The 20708-nt window shown below is 44.2% G+C and overlaps 1 protein-coding gene across 16 annotated transcripts in view; it reads right to left on the reverse strand.

Annotated features, from left to right (window-relative positions):
• Positions 1–20708, reverse strand: part of ANKS1A (ankyrin repeat and sterile alpha motif domain containing 1A) — a 245708-nt gene that overhangs the window by 135384 nt on the left and 89616 nt on the right. For 14 of the 16 annotated variants that reach the window (XR_008306214.1, XR_008306212.1, XR_008306213.1 and 11 more), the window contains 4 exons: positions 19471–19563; positions 15515–15708; positions 4984–5067; positions 2267–2387 (listed from right to left, as the gene is read on the reverse strand). Coding sequence is in view for 13 of the 16 variants with exons in the window: in XM_053246241.1 (XP_053102216.1) it covers positions 2267–2387; positions 4984–5067; positions 15515–15708; positions 19471–19563 (492 nt within the window). In the remaining 3 variants the exon portion in view is untranslated. The remainder of the gene's footprint in view (positions 1–2266; positions 2388–4983; positions 5068–15514; positions 15709–19470; positions 19564–20708) is intronic. The other 2 variants (XM_053246248.1, XM_053246235.1) reach the window with 1 other exon arrangement.

Below are 20708 nucleotides of genomic sequence, written 5' to 3' on the forward strand. Positions count from 1 at the left end.
AGTCGAACCCTGGTGGTTGTTTGGTTCATGTGCTCAGTTATTTTTTCCTTTAGTTCTTGTTGCTTTTCTGTTAAATGGCATTTGGGTTTTTGAGGTGAAGGCAAAGGGGAGGTTGCCTGGTTTTGATTTTGAAACAGTTCAGCAACAGTGGCATCCTCGATTTCCAACACCTCCTCCACCTGCGCCTGAGCAACTTCTTCAGTTGGTGGTAATTCTTCTTCCATATCTTGAGCCTGTATTGCTCTTTGCAGTTCTTCCAGCTCAACTCCTGTGAATACTTTATTTCTTATTATGAATCTTCTCTGGTCTGCTAGACTTTGTTCTGTTATTTCTGTGTCTGGATGCTTCTCTTTCCAAATTTGGTACATTCTTTTTAAATAACCTCTTCTAGTTGGACTAGACTTGTAATAGCAGATCATTATTTCCTTGTTGGCATTTTTCGTATATTTTTTTCGGTTAAGCGACGTTTCTTCCAGTAACTTTGCTGTCTCCAGCCCTGGTTGCTCAACTGAAGATCCTGAGTCCTGTTGCCCACTTGCCACCAGATGTCCAGGGACTATAGCATCTGGCGCGGTCCTTGTTGACCCGGGCGACGACCGATCCGGTATAGATTTATTAAAGTTACGTCTCACCATATTGTTGATGGGAGAGGCACTCTTTGTCTGGCTCCTCTGGTGAGACCTGTCCAGTATGGTTGGACCTCTGGCATAGCTCTCACCTTCATCAGAGCACACAAGCCCCACAACCACGCCAAGGTAGTGACTCACTGGGGGATGTTGTTGTTGTTGTTGTTGTTGTTGTTATTATTATTAATTCGATTTCTCAGGGCGGTTTACACAGAGAAATAATATATAAATAAGATGGATCCCTGTCCCCAAAGGGCTCACAATCTAAAAAGAAACATAAGATAGACACCAGCAACAGTCACTGGGGGTTCTGTGCTGGGGTGGATAGGGCCAGTTATTCTACCCCTGTTAAATAAAGAGAATTGCGACATTAAGAGGTGCCTCTTTGCCAAGTTAGCAGGGGTTACCAAACATGCAAGACACATCAGCTGGGCTCCTGAGAGAAATGATAATTCTGCATTCAATTTGGAAGGGATGGTTGATTTCCATTAGGTGGGCAAAGAGGAGATGTATTTGTATGTATTTTCTTTCCTCCTTTGTTATTACAGGTGGCCACTGTTATCCGCAGGGGTTCCATTCTCACCTACAAACACGGATAACGGAACTGGGAGTCAATAGGAATTGGGGTGCTAGGTTCCTTAAGGTTAAAAAAAGGGGCTTAAAAATTAAATAAAGGGCTTAAAGGTTAAAAAAGAGGCAGAAGTATGTAATGTTTACCATACAAAGTGTGTGTAAGTTTACCATGCATTTCAGATCTCCAGCAATGCCCCACAAAACCACCAATTCCTATGATTTTCAGCAAAAAATCATGAGGCAATTTTTTCTTTCTTTTAAGACACACAAAAAGGCTCCACCCTGCAAAATGGTGGCCGGAGATGACATCTAAAGTCATTTTTTGACATGCTAGAACCACGGATAAACTAATTTTACCTCTTTTTACAACCGCAGGTAATAAGGTCGGGTCTCTATTGCCCGATTGCAGATACATGAAACCATGGGCGTTCAGATCATGGATTAAGGACCACCTGTACTTTTCTAGCTGGCTTTGACATAGAAGAGCATGTTATGTTGACTTAGGAGGCAATATAAGCTGCTATCATGGAAGGTATTTGATCACAGCAAAGGATCTATTCTGTTAGTATTTGCATACTAATTACTTCTATAACCCCTCTGTTGCAAGGTAAAAGATAACCTTTCACCTACTTTTGGTTTGTTGTTGTTGTTGCTTAAAATCCCATTAAAAAGGGAAGAGCATCTAGGTTCCAAGTTCCCTCACTGGCAGCATCTCCAAGATAAGGCTGAGAGAGATGCCGCTGCCAGTCTGTGTAGACAATACTGAGCTAGATGGACCTATGGTCTGACTCAGTATATGTCAGCTTCCTATGTTCCTTTTGTAAAAAATGAAAGTTTATGTTGTTATTAGCCTTCACATTTACAAGAATGAAAACCTTCTCCATAACCAGTGGAATATGAAGAAACACATCTTTTAAACCAACATATTACAAGAGAAACTTACTAGGTTAATTACCGCAGAAGAAGTCTACTCATTTCTGAGTCTTAAGAAAACCGAAGATGGTTTCAATGCCTCACCTCCTACGCCAAACTTACTTGTAACACATGCTTACTATAACTTTGCTTACCTTTAGTTTTTTTGTCCATGACAACATGCCTTTTAGTTTCTGCTGTTAGCAGCAGCTCATAAGGATGTTCCTCCTCTTCATCGGCTGTGCTTCCCCTACTTTTCCTCTTGGTGACCACACCCTGCCAAACAATAGGCACGGTATTAGATCACATAGATTACCACAGCATTACATCTGCTATCGTCCACTAAAACGGCCAAGGGAACTTCACATCTTGGGCACGGAACATGCTGAAGAGATGAATGCCTCAGACTAATAAAAGCAGACATACATGCCTTAGTCCTACTGCGCATCCCTCTTCCACAGCCCTATTGTAACTCTTCATACTTTCTCTCTCCCATTTCAAAAGCCTATCCAAATTCCTATTCCATCTATCTTTCCTTTATTTGTTTCAGCCATACTACTATAATGGGAGGCAGCACAAACTGTACTACCAGGGTCTTATTACCAGTATTAAGTGAACCAAGATGAGAAACAACAGGTTACTCACCTGTAACTCTGGTTGTTCTAGTGGTCATCTGTACTTTTACACTAATGGACTATGCGTCTGCACAGAGATCTTGTTGGAATATAACAAGGTCAATTCTCCTGCTTTGGGCGGGAACCCCGCCCACAGCCGCTATATGTGGCTGTGCCACTCCGTATCCCCTCAGCCACAGAGTCCAGCTTCAGTGAACTCCGCGGGGAGGACGAGAGGGCGTGTAAAAGTACAGATGACCACTAGAAGAACCAAAGTTACAGGTGACTAACCTGTTGTTCTTCGACGTGGTCTCTGTCTTTTACAGTAATGGGAGCATAACAAGCTAGCACCCAAGGAGAAGGGAAGACAGAAACAATACGTAATCTGCCAGAAGAATTTTATTTCAGAACAAGCACATCGACCAAAAATGGACTGCAGGACACTCCTGCCAAATACAGCATCATTTCATGCCTTGGCATCAATTGCATAATGACGGATAAATGAATGGGGCAAAGCCCAGGTAGATGCCTGAGATACAGCATCCAAGGGGACCACACGATCAGAGGTTTTTATGTTGCTTATCGTCTTGCTGGATACTATAAAGTAGTAACAATAAGTATGGCCAAATACCTTGCTACTGTTACTACTATAAGACAACAAATATTAGAGCTGAATCAATAGTATAAACTAGCTGGGCCGGGCGCAGAACATCTGCTTCTCCCCCCCGCCATGCCTGCTTATCCCTCCCCCCCACCTGATGCTTTCTGGCTGGCGGGTCAGCCTCTCGCACCCACCCGCCAATTCCTCGCTGGCAGGAGTAGCCCATGTCTTCTCCCCACCCACTGTCCAGTGCTTTCTGGCTGGTGGGTTGGCCGGAAAGCCGGCCTGCCACCTCCTCCCACCTGCCTGCCAATTCTTGGTGGCCAGGCCAGGTCGGCCTGCCGCCGCCTCCTCCTCCCGGCAGCCGGCCCACCGCCGCCTCTTGTTCCCATTAGCCGACTTGGCCTGGCCTACCGCTGCCAATATTGTCTCCCCGTCCCCATCGTTAGGCAACTGCTCTCTCAAGAGCTGCCACGCATGGGAGAAGCAATGAGTACGCATAGGAGAAATAAATATATAGATAGAAGATTGTAAGGGGCCGAGGTGAATCTCTTATGTCACACTAATTGTATTTTTTGTTATTGTATTAATTGGTTATTGTAGTATGGTCTGTAGACTAATAAAGGCATGTTGTTGTTGTTGTTAGTGAACCAAGGTGAGAAACCGGGAATGGCAAGTATTTGCATTAACACACCTGGCATTTGTGTGAATTCCAAGTTGCAACATTCTTTGGAACTTCTCAGGACTGAACACAGATCAGTCAGAACATTTTAAATCTAAAGGCTGGGTGTCAAAATACTCCCTGGTGGAAATAAACTGGCATATGGATGTACAGGGAAAGAGAATCAAGGGCATTGAGAAGGATTATATGTTCTTCCGAACCTAGTTAAACCACAACCCACTCTAACATATAATGCTGTGCTTGTTTCTATTGGAAGATAATCTTGACAGACAGATTTTCATAACTAACAAGAAACACTAGCATTTCTTTTTTCGATGCCCACAAAGGCCGCACACAAAACGGCAGCAACATTCTCAGGTACCTATAGAAATTACTCAGTTCTTTTGTTTTGTGTCATATTGGGCTCTTCATCTCTTTGGCAGGAATCCCAAGATTTCTGCAGCATGTGTGCTCCTGTTTAGCTATCATGAGAACTTGGAAAATCTTGCTGCTCTCGGGGTGGTGTTATGAAAAAACCAATATGAAGCCAAGAACTTGGTTTGACAACCTCAGCTTCGAGTTGGGTTTTTTTGCAGCAGCATCCTGATCTTCCAGATTCCCATGATTATGCGGCAGGAATCCTTGGTTTCCCACCAAATGGTGACTGCAGTGATCATGTGAACCAGCCCATAACGCATTTTATGTTACAAACACTCCATTTAAGTCCTTTGCCAAATAATAGATCAAGAAAGCTTTAAATAGCACTGCACTCCAATTGGCCCAAGGTGCATATAAATTACGAGTACCCACTTAGAGAAGTGTCAGGTGCAAATGCATTGAACAAGAGCAATAGTGAGGTTGGCAGTAGATTACATAACTGAAAGCCCCACTTTCATAAAAATCACACAATTGCAGAGCTGTATCTTCTATAAAAAACATTTTAAGACAATCTCCCCTCCACCATAACAAGCATCAAGAGGTGAACAATTCACTTACTTTAGAGGATGTACTTCGTTTCTTTTCCACCTGTTCCTCTTCTTCATCAGGCGGTGGCTTAGCAGGAGGGGGTGGACGCTCTCTCTACAGCAGGGAAGACCACTGTCAGTGCCTCATAGCAAACTGATTTCAAAAAATACTTTTGGAATAAACAGCATTTATTGCACCCAAGCAGAAAGAGAACATGTATGTGCCCTCAAAAAAGAAAATCAGCATTTCATCTCCCTTCAAGTACTTCCCTGATGAATGTTTAAAAGAGTTAACTCTTTACTGTTATTATGTTAAAAACCATGACCAGAGACAGTGTTAATATTATGATAATGCTAAAATATGAGGCTGCACATTGGCAACCACAGGACTTAATTGGAGGAGTATTGAGATGTACTTGCTACTTGGCATGTTAACTCTCACTAACATATCTGTCTTGGCACTGTATCCCCACTAGAGATTTTCATGTTCCCTGCAGCATATGACTGACTGGCTTAGATAGGCTATTTCAGACAAGATGTACCAAAGATACTTAAACTTGATGTGTGCAGATAAGTTTGGAAATAATGCTTTTGACACCCTTTCTTCAACCTACATCATCAACATCCTCAAGCTTAGTGTGTACTTCTAACACACATAGCCTGAATTCAGACGTAGCATGAAACCAGAGGTCGGCGAACACACGGTTTCAATTATAAACTATAAATTACACCACAGACGTTCATCCAACTGTGACCCGCCAACTTTCGATTCCAGAAGAGGCAAGACCCTCCCTGCAGCCAGGCTGTGGGGCAAAGCATCAGCAGAGTGGCCTCGACTGGCCACGATCTTGAAGGGAGCATGCCAATCGCAATCATGCATTTTAACAGCAATCCACCTACTCTTGGCGTGGCAAGGGTTTTAAATCCCTTCTTGGGATTTAAATCTCAGGAATGACACACATTGCTGGTCACATGCTTGATTTGGTCTTTCACTCTGATCAGGGTGGTGTTCTGTGGGTGGGGACACCTGTGATATACTCATTGTCATGGATGGACCACCACCTGGTTAAGGTTGGACTCATAATCACTTCCCACCTCTGCAGGGGAGAGGGGCCTATTAGGATGGTCTGCCTGAGAAAGTTATTGGATACAACAGGATTCCAAGAAGCCTTGGAGGGATTTAGTGTTGGCTCTGCCAGCGATTCTGTTGACGCCCTGGTGGAGAACTGGAACAGAAAACACCAAGGCAGTAGACATGCTCACTTCTAAGTGTCCTCTCTGACCCACTTCAAAACTTGCCTCTTGGTATACAGAAAAACTAGGGGGGCTGAAGTGGGAAGGTAAACAACTGGAGCGCAAGTGGAGAAAGACTCGACTAGAATCCGACAAATTGCAATATGGAGCACATTTGAAGATCTATGATCAGGCAATATGTGCGGCAAAGAAGTGATTCTATTCTGCCTGCATTTTGTCTACAAGTTCACTTCCAGCGGAGTTGTTCAAGGTTGTGAGATGGCCAGTATATGCCCCTCCACACTTGAATCAGAATCTAGATCCATCAATAACTTGCTGTGCCATGTTTGATGAATTCTTTGTAGGGAAAATCTGTCGTATTTGGGCCGACTTAGACTCAGTCTCTACAGTGTCTGATGTGGAGGTGTCCAGCCACTCCTCTTGTGTGGCTATGTTGGATCAGTTCCAATTTGTGACTCCTGAGGATGTGGATGAGCTGCTTGGAACAGTGTGGCCTACCACCTTTTTCTTGATCCTTGCCTGACATGGTTGATACTATCTAGCAGGGGGGATGTTGTAGAAGGCCTAGTAGAGATCATAAATGCTTCTCTGAGGGAGGGCAGGATGACTCCTTGTCTTAATTAGACCACTTAATTAGACCACTTCTGGAAAAGCCTGCATTGGATCCCTCAGGGTTAAGCAACTATAGGCCTGTCTCCAACCTTCTGTGGTTGGGTAAGGTAATTGAGAGGGTGGTGGCCTCCCAGCTCCAGACAGTCTTGGAGAAAATTGATTATATGGATCCATTTCAAACTGGCTTTCAGGCAGGCTATGGGGTGGAGACTGCCTTGGTTGGCCTAATAGATTATCTTCAATTGGGAATTGAGAGGGGAACTGTGACTCTATTGGTCCTTTTGGACCTCTCGGCGGCTTTCAATACTACTGACCACAGTATCCTTCTGGAGAATCTGAGGTGGTTGGGAGTGCAAGAAACTGCTTTGCAGTGGTTCTGCTTTCCCCTGTTTGAGTGTGCCACTTGACAGGCTAAGTTTGGGATGGGACGTGGCAGTGTCCCTGTTGCTAGGCAACTGCATAGCTGGATAGGGGACTGGAGGAGCAGGGCTGGTGCTTGGAGAGGCGGTTAGCGAGAAGCACTGCAGCCATGGAGTGGCCATGATCCCAGGTGGGTCTATGCAGCTGTCTCTATTATTGTGGTTTCAAAATTGGGACGAAACAGTGATTATGGCGGTGACCAGGATTCGACCTAACACTTCAGTGACCAAAGTGGAGGTCTCAGCAGCAAACCTTACTGCAAACCAAAAGTTCAAACTAGAGTTTGATGAAGCAGACTGCAGGTTGCTTTCAGCTCAAAATGGAGCATTCATCATTTACTGTGAAGGCTTCTTCTTACTGCTGAATCCGAGGACATCTCTGACTAGGTTATCCTTCCTACATGTTCCAAGGCAGGACTATGCAAATTAGTCTGAGAAGCCTTTAAGAGCCTGGGAAGGATAACTACACCCAGTTCTTTTAGGCCAAGAAGCAGAAGAGAAAGGAAAGAGAACAGCAAGACTAGCTGATGAGACAGCCATCGAAGACAAAACTAACATGTCAGAATAGAGGGCCAGCACATGCCTGAATATGGCAAGAGGGGGAAATAGCAAAACATGGTTGTTCTGAAGAGTAGGCAAGTGTGCGCAGGGGATGTGTCAATATGTCCCCAGATGCAGCAGCAAGAAGAAGCCTTCACGGTAAGTGACCAACGTGCAATTCTCTGCTGCTGGATGCTGAGAACATCTCTGAGTGGGACATACCCCTGCTAATTGGGCAAAGAGGCACCTTTTACCATGGTGATTCTCTTTATTTAGCAGGGGGAGAGTAACTGGCCCTATCTACCCCCAGCACAGTACTTTCAGTGGCTGTTGCTGGTGTGTGTCTTATGTTTCTTTTTAGAATGTGAGCCCTTTGGGGACAGGGAGCCATCTTATTTGTTTGTTGTTTCTCTTTGTAAACCGCCCTGAGCCATTTTTGGAAGGGCAGTATAGAAATAGAATGAATGAATGAATGAATGAATGAATGAATGATACCACAGCCCTGGCCAACATGATTTGTGAGGGAGCACCTCCGCCTACTCAGGGGGAAGGACCAGTTGAAGGACACATCTACCAAATGCAACTTGAGATGAGGTGTAAGAGTCAATTTTGTAATGTCTGGTAAACATGGAGGGTGCCTTCCACATGGCAGCCCGGCAGATTTCATGAATAGGTGCATTCGTGAAGAATGCAGCCGACATTACCACCACTCTGGTGGCGTGAGTGAAGATGTGTGTAGGTGAGCAGAGGTTCTGTGATCCGTATGCCATTGAAATGCATGCTTTTATCCATCAAGCAATGATAGCTGAAGAAACTGGTTGACCCACAGAAACTGGTAGAAAAGAGATGAAGATGGATTCCGTGGATCTGAAGTGTTCTGTGTTTTTTTATATATGCTTTCAGACACCTGCACACATCCAATCTGTGCCATATTTTTTCAGTTGGATGGACTGGTTTCAGACAAAATGAAGGCAGAATGATATCCTGTGACTGGTGAAAAGATGAGGAGACTCTGGGGCGAAAAAAATGGATTTGGAGAAGACCCAGAGGTTCTTGTGTACTGATAGTGCCTGAAATTCTGAAACTCTCCAAACCGAAGAGACAGCCAACAAAAAACCAAGCTTAAATGATAAGACTCGGAGCAGAACAGAACAGAGAGGTTTGAAAGGTGGGGCATGAAGGGCCTGGAGGACCGTGGGTAGGTCCCAAGCATGCATGATGGGAAATGATACACTGTGGGAGGCGATAGCAAAGTTCCTCCCCTGAGGAAGTGACGAAAATGTGGGTGAGCATGCATTGACTTTTGGGAAACACCGAATTTAAGTGCCACCAGGCAGGCTGCCTGTCTTTTAAAGTGTTTGCCTTAAGCCCCTTTTGCAAACCCTCTTTTAGGAATTTAAGTAGATGTTTCATGGTGGCTGTGCCCCGCGGGATCAAATGTCTAGCTGACCAACGAAGCTAGGTCAACAAAGCTCTCCAGGTGTACTGGAAATCCTGTCAGTAGAGGAACGCCTGGAAGTCAGTATGGTGTTAAATACTTGGTTTGAGTAGCCATGCTGTTTTAATATGCCCCGTTCAGTTTCCAGGTAGCTAGTTTTAACCAACTGGATCATGATGGTTCACCAGTCCTTGCTGAAATATATCTTCTGCTATTGGAAGAAACAGAGGCTCTGTCACTGTCAGGTTGCGGAGTTCCAAGAACCAAGGCTTCCTAAGCCAAAATGGGGCCTTCTTGAGGTCAATCGATGTCAGAAAGTGTAGGTGTTGTAGAGCTTCCATTATTACCAGAACAACTCCATCCAGAATTTCCTCTTTTTGACCCAGAAGTTGAGGAATTTGAGGTCCAGAACCACTATTAAGGAACTTTTCTTGGGATCTGTGAACAAGATAGTATAGATGCCTTTGCCTTGTTGAGTTTGAGAGACCAGCTCTATGACTCTTATGCCTAGCAGGTGGTGTATGGCTTCTTGAAGGCCTGCATGTTTGGAATGCAAGCAAGAGACAGATGTAGCAAGGAAGCAGTTTGGAGGGGTGGCATCTAATTCTATCTTGTACCCGGGCTCTACTGAGTCAATGACCCATCTGTCAGTCGTAGTAATTTCCCAGGCATGGAGATGTGTTGATAGGCACCTGGCTCTAAGTCAGGATTGTTGTTTTTGTTTCTGGACTGAGTGTTGAAAGCTGGATGGTTCTGGCTGAATAGCTTTGCAGGGCGTTGATGATCCAGAGGTTGAACTGAGACCTGAAATTGTGGTCACAACCTCTGAAGGGTGGTCTAAAAGCCACAAAAGGACTGAAATGGCATTTTAGGTGGCATGCATTTCGGTTTGCATGGAGTGAAAGGCATTGCTTTTTGTTTGTCCTTCAATTCCACCAGGATTTCTTTGAGAGCCTCGTCTCTGAAAAGCTTGGTACCATCGTAGGGAACTGAGGTCAGATTGACCCTAGAAGTGGAGTTCACCTACCAGCCAGAGACTGCAGTGTCCAATCACTGAGGCAGCAGGGGCATGGGAGGCGAGCGAATGGAATCCAAGGTGGTGTCATACATGGACACCTGTGACTTCTGGAGTTTTACTAATTGTTGCCTAAAGTGGCCTGGTAGATGTTGTATTAAATCATACAACCAGACCAGAGAAGCTCTGGCCATCAGTGAAGATGCTGCTGAAGAGCGTATTGCCAATGAGGAAGCCTCATGTGAATGTCTCAGGGCTGATTCGAGATGTTTGTCGGTAGGGTCTTTTAACGCAGATTTGACATCTTGTGGTAGGAGTGAGTCCAATATGAGAGCTACCATGGGAGCATAGACGAGGTGTAATCTGAATTCTGAAGCTTCCTGCTGAAAGAAGTAAAAAATTGTTAGCCTTTGAGTCAGACTTTGTTTGATGCGGGTAGTTGCCATTTATGTTTCATAGCGTCAACACATGGCTCTGGGAATGGCAGTGCCAAATTACTGGTTTTTGGTTTTGGAAACACAAATGCGCTCTTAGTAAGTTGTTGGGGCTCTTGCCCGTTGTCATGCCCTTCCCTCCACAGTGCTGGAAGGCAAATACAGAAAGCTACCAATCATGGAAAGATTTTGCCCCTGTGACACTGGGGAGGTAGAAACTACAGAGCATGTACTCCTCTCTTGCCCCTTTTATAAGGACAGTCGTCACACGCTTATACATCCACTGCTCCTCAAGTACCCTGGCCACCCTAATCAATTACACCAGGATGCTGCTTACGGATGAAGACTGGGCCTTCACGTATAACACTGCCAAGTTCTTTGTGGCAGCATACAAGATCCGCCAGGCCCTGACTGCCAGTCCATAACCATGTATTAGACTTGTACTGATTTTAGCACTGTCTCTTTTACTTGCCTGCTTCGCTCTCAGCTAGTTATCCTGTCCTACATATTTTAGTCACCCCTTCCTGTAGTTTAAATATTTTACGTTTTATCCTCTCATAGACAGAGGCATACAACTTTGAATACTCATACTTTTGCCTCTGTTCTCTCCCTGTTTTAATGCATTTTACTGTATTTAAGCTGAGCTGTGGTAGTAGCTTTAATGTTAACGTGATAGTTTTAATGTAGTAATTTTAATGTAATATGGGGGTTTTTTTGCTTCATAATCTGTCCTGTCCTAATGTATGTACTTCTCTTATTTACTGCCTCACACTATCTTATGCTGGTCTTGGACTGTAATAAAGATGATTGATTGAAGGTTGGGGCTCCATGGGAGGTGGGGGTTGCAGACCCAGGGTATTAATTGCCTTGTTCATGAGGGGTCCAAATTCCTCAGGGAGGAACAGGTGTTGAGGAGCTGCCACACTTTCAGTATCCTGGCCATCAGACCATTCACCCTCCTCTTTATCAATGGGATCTACCTCCGGGTCCCCATGTATGTTGTCAGTTGGCATAACCTCTAGATCTGCATCAACTAAGGTGATGGAGCTGCCAGGTTTGGGCAGTTTGGGGTCTGGCAAGTCAGCCTGACAGTTCAGATGAATGCATACTTTTGTTCCCCGGTTGGAACCCTGAGGGGTTTTTGAGGTATTTTTCTTGGGCTTTGGTTTTTTTGAGTGTTTATGCTTTCTCCTAGCCTTTTTAGGAGAAGGGATCCTAGATTTGGATGAGAATGAATAAGAGGAAGAAGATTGCTTTCTGTTTAGTTTTCTTTTCTTGTTTTTGGATTGGGCAATTTGTGGCAATGATACAGAGACTATCCTGGAACCAGGATTGCCAGGCAGGGGGCATCTTGCTTGGGAATTCCCTTGGGGAGGGTTGGCAGCTGGGAGGGGCACTGAGGGAGAGGACACTGTAGCCACCCCACCCAGATCTCACCAACTGAGACCTCAGCGTTATAACAGTAGTGGTGCTGGTAGTGTGAGGTACCAGCTGAAGAAGGCTTGTCACTCTGGAAGTAATCCCCAATAGCCTAGCAGGCGTGGATTTGGGTGAAATGGAAGATCAGCCCTGCAGGGGTGTGCCTCCTGTGTTTCCTGATGAGGCTGGTGTGGCCTGGGTGGCAGCAGTACTCAGGCGCATTGTCTTTTCCCTCACTACTGCCCCGCTCATGCCTGGAATGGTGGCTGCAGCAGCGGTGGTGGTTTTGGGAGTGCTGGATATAGGCTGGGCAGGGAACGAGGCAGAAGCATGGCCCATACCATCTGAGTTTGCCTCTCCCCTCAGTGCTACTCTGCTGCAGGTCTCGCAGCTTGAGGGCAGAAGACCTGGCACGCCATTTTGAGTTGCTGGAGTGGCGAAGGCCCATCCAGGGTTGCCGTTGCCGAAGCAGAGTGTTGAGCAGTGTTCCCTCTAACAGGGATTCCCAGATGTTGTTCACTACAACTCTCATAATTCCCAAGCAAAGATCATTGCAGCTGGGGATTTTGGGAGTGGTAGTCAACATCTGGGAATCCCCGTTAGAGGGAACACTGGTGTTGAGTGTGGTTTGATTGGGGAAAACCAGTCTGGTACCTTCCCCTTGGCTGCAAAATATTTCTGATCCTCTGGTTGTGCTCCATAACAGGAGTGAGGGGAGGACAAACAGAAGCAAAAAGTAAAATGAGGGAGGAAATAAGACGTGTTTGGGGCGTTTTTTTGATGAGAGGAAGATAGGAACAATTGAGATGAAAAGGTAGGTAAAACTAGGAGATAAAGAAAAGTTTAGCTGAAGACGGAGAAAGAGACCAAATCTATAATAGGAGAGAGAAGAGAGATATGCCTGGAGCAAAACACAGGACTAGAAGAACTGGTTGGGGTTATCCTCCCCAGGTTCTTAAAGGCTTCTCAAACTAATTTGTATAGTCCTGCCTTGGAGTACGTGGGAAGGATAATCCACTCAGATATGGTTGACTCAGCCTTCCATCCTTCCGAGGTTGGTAAAATGACTACCCAGAATGTTGGGGGCAATATGCTAAATCATTGTAAACCGCTTAGAGAGCTCTGGCTATAGAGCGGTATATAAATGTAAGTGCTATTGCTATTGCTATTGCTATATGTCCTCAGCATCCAGCAGCAGAGAACCGTGATTTCACAAATTTGGACGTAATCGAGTTCCAACCTCCAGCCCATTTAACCCTGGTTTCGTGTTACATCGGAATTCAGCCATACAAAACACGGCTTTCTTATTTTTAGCAGAGGAAAAGCAACAGCCCATATTCAGCCCAGCATAGTGCCTCTCCAGTAGGGAAGTGCAAGAATCTGTTCAGAGGCCCTTTTATGGGACTCTGAACAGGATCGAAAGACTGGCGGTTCGGCTGTTTCAAAAGCGAGGGGATACCTTTAAGGGCAGGGGAAGATGCTCTTAACCTCCCGTTGCATTTCCCCCTCAGCATTGCACTTTAAATGGGTCCGGCAGGGAGGCAGAATACCTCCCTGCTGACCAGTTGCCTCGTCGGACTGGAAGCGGAACATAGGAAGCTGCCATATAATAAGTCAGACCTTAGGTCCATTTAGCTCAGTATTGTCTACACAGACTGGAAGCAGCTTCTCCAAGATTTCAGGCAGGCATCTCTCTCAGCCCTGTCTTGGAGATGCCAGGGAGGGACCTTGGAAACTAGATGTTATTCCCAGAGTGGCTCCATCATCTACGAGGAATATCTTACATCGCTCACACATCAAGTCTCCCATTCATATGCAACAAGGGCAGACCTTGCTTAGCTAAGGGAACAAGTAACGCTTGCTACCACAAGACTAGATCTCCTGCACACATGCATCAGGTACTTCCGGTCTGATGAGACCCTTTTAAAGTGCAGCGCCGGCGGGGGGAAAGCAACAGGAGGGGTAAGAGCACCCTTCCCTGTCCTTAAAGGTATGCCCCTGCCAATTCCATGCACACCCCTACTCTCCCATGGCTGCCTCCTTTGTGTTTTTAGATACCAAGTCCTTTTGAGATAGGGGACTCTTTTCTTATACCTTTGCTATGTAAACTACTTTGTGAACTTTTCTGTTGAAAAGTGGTATATAAATAATAATGGTCAGTGTCAGAACTCAGTCTGGAACCGAGCAATATCAGTCAGTGATACAGACCCTGTAGTTATTTCATTGGACAAGAGTATACCACCAAACTCCAGTCAAATGAAGGAACTACAGGGAAACCAGTCAACTAGCAAGGCCACTTCTTAATAGCACTAAACGGGTCATACGTTCTCCTCTGGCTCATATAAACTCCTCCAAGTCTGGCTTGCTCACTGTTCTGAGCAAGACTCTGCTGCAGTGTTCTCTGCAATAGGCTCACTTTCACCAAATCTCTGCCTTGCTTTGTTCATTCTTCCTCTTGCCTCCACCATATCCTTGACATAAGGTAGGCTGACAGTGCAGAAACAATGCATCTTAGCTCCCAGTAAGATTTTGTATTATTCTGTACGCTTTCAATATGGGGTAGCCATCATATTCTTGCTTCAACAGCTATTGTGTTACCATTTTTAATTCAGTAAGAACTAACAGTGCAGCACCACTCTTGCCAGTTGATTTGTTACTTCTCCAGTGTTTGTTCACCGTGCATTTTTACAGTTTTCAATACAACTATTCAGCCACAAGTATTGTAGCCAAGGTAGCATGCTTTCAGAATACAACTATATCTGCTTCACAGTACATAAGGCCACATGTTATTAGGTTCAGAGGCAGATACTTTTAAGCAAGATAGATTGCTCTTAGGGAATCTTAATGAGGCCAAGCCATTTTTTCTGCAAAGCCTCTAAGCTCCCCCTACTGGATTATAGTAACAAATTCCATAGAGAACAGATTTGCTACCAAATCAAAAGCACTAACACTAATAAGGCAGAGAATCATTATTTTATAACTGGCATTTAAGATGACTGCAATACAGTGGACTCTTTTTATGGAAGCAAGCTGATGAAAAAGGTTAAATGAAGGTCATGCTCTACATAAACCTCTTTCCTTGTAACCAAGTACATAACCTGTACTAGCAACAGCAACAGAAGATATCTATTAAAGTGAACACATTCCACAGCCAAATATAGAGGTGTACAAGTTTCATCAAAATTCAGACAGCCATCACATTATGAAGTTATGATGCTCAAGAGCTCTGGAAGAACATCACACATAGCACATGCAGCAGGGAATGGCTCCCAATTGCTCAATAGCCAAAGCCTTTTGGATTTATTACTACTTCCAAGCTGTATGACTAGGCTTTCAACTTACTGGAAGTGTCGAGAGCGCACAGGCCTCGAGATATATCCCAGACTACTTTCCATAAAAAGGAAACAGACAACACACATCAGGCTACATACAGGCCTCACTCCTGTCACTTTAACACTGGTCATCTCCGCTTCCCTATTCACTGAGTCTCTGTCTGAAGATCTTCCACTGGCCAAGCTGTCCAAAGAATGGCAGGATGTTGCATTGTACAAGACTTCATATGGACACTCCTCCGGCTTCCCATCAAAGTCTACGATCAGTTCTGTCACTGCTTTCTCCACATTCCCTGGAAAGAACAAATTTTTATCATCATCCTCAGTTACAGCCATCATACTTTCAAACTCTAACTGCCAAAAATAGGCTAGCATCCATTTGTATATGAAAAGACCAAACTCAATATTTCAAGGCAAGTCTGCAGGCCATGAATAGTTGCTACTATGTCACATATATAGAGGAAAGAAGTGTACTACTCTTCCTTGAATGTTCAGGGGGAACAACCTTGGAGCTGTCAACAGGATATGCCACACTTCTCCACGCCCTTTTATTATTTTTTTTAAAAGAGCACGCACACACACACACACACACACACCCATCCAAATTGTCACGGTACTGATAACCCCAACCTCAAAACTATTTCCTGTCATAAGAACATAACAGCCCTGCTGAATCAGGCCCAAGGCCAATCATTCAGCATCCTGTCTCACACAGTGGCCCACCATATGCCTCTAGGAAGCTCACAGTCAAGAGATGAGGGCATGCCCTCTCTTCTGCTGTTGCTCCCCTGCAACTGGTATTCAGAGGCATCTTTGGGTTTGAGCCTGGGATACCTGAGGGACCACCTGCTCCCAAGGGTTACTGCCCGCTTGACGAAGTCATCTGAGGGGGCTCTGCTCCGGGTGCCAACAATGAGGGAGGCTTGGTTGTCGTGCATGCGGAACAGGGCCTTCTCTGTTGCTGCCCCCAGACTCTGGAATGCTCTCCCGGTGGCTATTCGCTCCTTGGTCTCCATCACAGCTTTTAGAAAGAGTGTAAAATCTTGGCTTTTTGACCAGACATTTATTTGATTCTCTGCTGCTGCCCTTTATACTCTGTATTTCTTTTATGCTTTTGTTTTAAATTTTTCATCAGATTTGTTTAATATTTTTCACTTAATATTTTAATTGTGTCTTTTTTACCATCTTGTGTTTAAATTTTTGCTGTAAACAGCCTTGGGATAGTTTTAATAAAGGCGGTATATAAATTTAACAAACAAACAAACAAACAAACAATAATTGTCTTGCCTCTGAGGCTGGAGGTGGCCTATAGTCACCAGACCAGAAGTCATTGATAGACCTGTCCTCCATGACTTGGTCTAAACCCCATTTAAAGCTATCCAAGCTAGTGGCCATCACCACATCCCGTGTCAGAGAATTCCATAGATTAATTATGTACTGTGTGAAAAAGTACTTCCTTTTGTCGGTCCTAAATTTCCCGACCTTCAGTTTCATGGGATGGCCTTGGTTCTAGTGTTGTGAGAGAGCGAAGAAAATTTTTCTCTGTCCATTGTCTCCACTCCATGCATTATTTTATATACCTCGATCATGTCGTCCTAGAGTGTAAACTTTGGTATGGTGTCCCTAAAGGCTCCGAATTGTTTCCGATGTCATTTAACATCTACATGAAGCCTCTGGGAGAGATCATCATGAGATTTGGTGTAGGGTGTAATCAGTATGCTGATAACACCCAAATCTTTTTCTCCATGTTAACATCATCAGGAGAAGGCACAACCTCTCTAAATGCCTGTCTGGAGGCGGTGATGGGCTGGATGAGAGATAAACTGAGACTGAATCCAGATAAGGCAAAGGCACTTATTGTGCAGTGTCCAAACTCATTTATTTTGATCTTCCAGTTCTGGATGGGGTCGCACTTCCCCAGAAGGAACAGATACGCAGTCTGGGGGTGCTTCTGGACACAAACCTCTCCCTAGTATCCCAGGTTGAGGCAGTGGCCAGAGGTGCCTTTTATTAGCTTTGGCCGATACGCCAGCTGTGTCTGTTTCTTGAAATAAATGACCTAGAACAGTAGTACATCTGCTGGTTACCTCCAGACCTGACTATTGTAATGCACTCTGTGTGGGGCTGCCTTTGTACGGAAACTGCAGTTGGTCCAGATTGCAGCAGCCAGGTTGGTCTCTGGGTCATCTTGGAGAGAACATATCATTCCTATCTTGAAAAATCTACACTGGTTGCCAATAAATTTCTGGATAAAATACAAGGTCTTGGTTATAACCTATAAAGGCCTAAACAGCTTGGGCCCTGGATATTTAAGAGAACGTCTTCTTCGCTATGAACCACAGCTCCCAATGAGATAATCAGGAGAGGTCTGTCTGCAGTTGCCAGTGGCTTGTCTGGTGGCTACTCAGGGACGGGCCTTCTCCATTGCTGCCCTTTGGAACACCCTGCTGTAATTTACTGCTAAAATAAGAACCACCCCATCTCTTACAACTTTTAAAAAGGCAGTCAAGACACATTTGTTCACCCAGGCTTCTAATTAGATACTGTTTTAATAGTTTGATTATTTTTAATAGTTTTAACATTGTTTTAAGTTTTAAATTGTTGTAATGTTTTAACCTTTTTACTTGCTTTTATTGTTTTGTTGTAAACCTTCCAGAGACTTGCATTTTGGACGGTAAACAAGTATGTTAAATAATAAAATAATAATAATACATAATAGTCTCCTCTTTTCCAAACTAAAGAGCCCCAGATGCGGTAACCTTGCCTCATAAGAAGGTGTTCACGGCCCCTGATCATCTTGGTTGGTTGCCCTGTTCTGGACTTTCCCCAGTTCTACAATATCCTTCTTAAGACACGGTGACCAGAACTGTATGCAATACTCAAAATGTGGCCACACCATAGATTTGTATAAGGGCATCATAATACTAGCATTCTTATTTTCAACCCCCTTCCTAATGGTCCCTAGCATGGAATTTGCCTTTTCCATAGCTGCCGTGCACTGAGTCAACGCTTTCAATGAGCTGTTGACCACGAACCCAAGATCTCTCTCCTGGTCAGTCACTGACAGCTCAGATCCCATCAGTGTATATGTGAAGTCGGGGTATTTTGCCCCAATATGCATCACTTTACACTTGCTTACACTGAACTGCATTCGCCATTTTTTCACCCACTCACCCAGTTTAGAGAAATTCTTTTGGAGCTCCTCACAATCTGTTTTGGATTTCACCATCCTAAATAGTTTTGAACTCCACTTTCACCGTGTATTACTTTATTTACAAAACCCTGTAAACTTCAACTTAAAATAAACTTCTAGTACAATGTCATATATGTTTTGTGTAATCTATATCTTCATGTATTACATTTAGTAAAGCCTTAAGGAATATAGGATAAATGATTAACAGAAAGTAAGTAACATACATTCACACTTTGCAAGCCCCTCTACTACTTTTTCCCTGGATTATCCTTCGCATAGCCATTCATGAAGGCATGTATCAGAGATATTCTTTCATTATACAGAGAAGGGCTGATGTGTGAAACATCACAAGGCCCAGAAAATAACTAGAGCAGGGAGACTGAACATAAAAGATCATTTTTTGAAAGTGAAGGAGAGTCAAGGAGAAGAAAGGAAGTCTGCTTATGAGTTCTGAGAAGCAGCAAACTAAATGATTGTGCTGGAAAAGCAAATATGAGCATGATGTCATATTTCAGCTAAATACTCATTCCCTCATCCTAAACCCTTCCCCCTGCCTTGGCATGACATATATTACAATGAGAGGCTGAAGGTACATTTTCTTCATTACCAACTATTTATCAAATAAAGCAACACTGATAATGAGTGCCAGAGGGACTAAAAATCCATCCTTCACAAATTGACAGTGACTATCCAAACGTATCGGCAGTAAACATGGTGATCTAATCCAAGATACAAGAAAATGCTCTGTTTCTAAATCTATCAGAAGCTAAATAGAAGTCTGATGTATTTATCAGAATTGAGTCCTGCCTTGTCCTGCAGGAGCTGCTGACAATACTATGGTTTTTCTTCCCAGATTTTTTACCTTGAGGTATCCGAACTGAGGTATCAGTAGAAGTAGTCAGTGCTGGTGGTGTTTTCTCTTCTGCTTTTGCAGCCTTCTTCGCAGTTGTGCAATCTGGGAGCAGGGGGGAGGGCAAGTTAGCAGGGAAAAGACCACTAGAAGTAGCAGCATTAAACATTTATCAAAGTACTAAGTCATTCATTCTTAACTGACAAATTACATATATGCTTTATTTGTTTGTTACATTTCTACACCACCCAATCCAACGGCTCTGGGACATTTACAAACTAAAACAAAATATAACCATTCAAAAAACAAACATAAAACCATAAAATCTGAATAATTAAAACAGTTTAAAAACCCTGGAAGGCCAAAACAAACAAATAAGTCTTAAGGGCTCTCTTAAAGGCAGATAATATATTTAAACCATGAATTTCTGTGGAGAGTACATTCCACAACCTAGGAGTGGCTACGGAGAAAGCCCAGTCCCAAGTCACCACCAGACGCTCTGGTGGCAGCTGGTGATGGACCTCTCCAGATGACCTCAACATGCAGTGGGGATCATACAGAAGAAGGCATTCTCTAAGGTAACCTGGACCTAAGCCATTCAGGCTTTAAAGGTAATAACCAGCACTCTGTATTTTGCCTGGAAACGTATCAGCAACCAGTGCAGCTGTTTAAGTATAGGCATAATATGGTCTCTCCAAGTTGCCCCAGAGACCAATCTGGCTGCCGTTTTTTTAATTAACTGAAGTTTCTGAACTACATACAGAGACAGCCCTATGTAGAGCACATTGCAGAAGTCAAGCCTGAAGGTTATCAGCAGGTGCACCACTGTTTTGAGATCATTCTCTTCAAGGAATGGACACAGCTGTTGAATCAGCCAAAGCCGATAAAAGGCGCTCCTAGCCATAGCCTCCACCTGAGAAACCAGAGTGAGGCCTGGGTCTAAGAGCACCCCCAAACTGCGTACCTGTTCATTCTGCAAGAGTGTAACCCTGTCCAGAACAGTAAGATCTATCTCATTCCCCAAATTCCAGTCCCCCACAATAAGCACCTCCATCTTACTTGGATTCAGCTTCAATTTGTTATCCCACATCCAGCCCATTACTGCCTGTAGGCAGGCATTTAGGGAATGAGTGCCATTACCTGATGATGATGAGCATACAGATAACACCCAGGAGCAATCCCCTGATGACCTCACCCAGCGGTTTCATGTAAATATTAAAAAGCGTTGGTGACAGAATGAAGTCCTGGAG

This window comes from Hemicordylus capensis, chromosome 4 (genome assembly GCF_027244095.1).
Source record: "Hemicordylus capensis ecotype Gifberg chromosome 4, rHemCap1.1.pri, whole genome shotgun sequence".
Taxonomy (NCBI): domain Eukaryota; kingdom Metazoa; phylum Chordata; class Lepidosauria; order Squamata; family Cordylidae; genus Hemicordylus; species Hemicordylus capensis.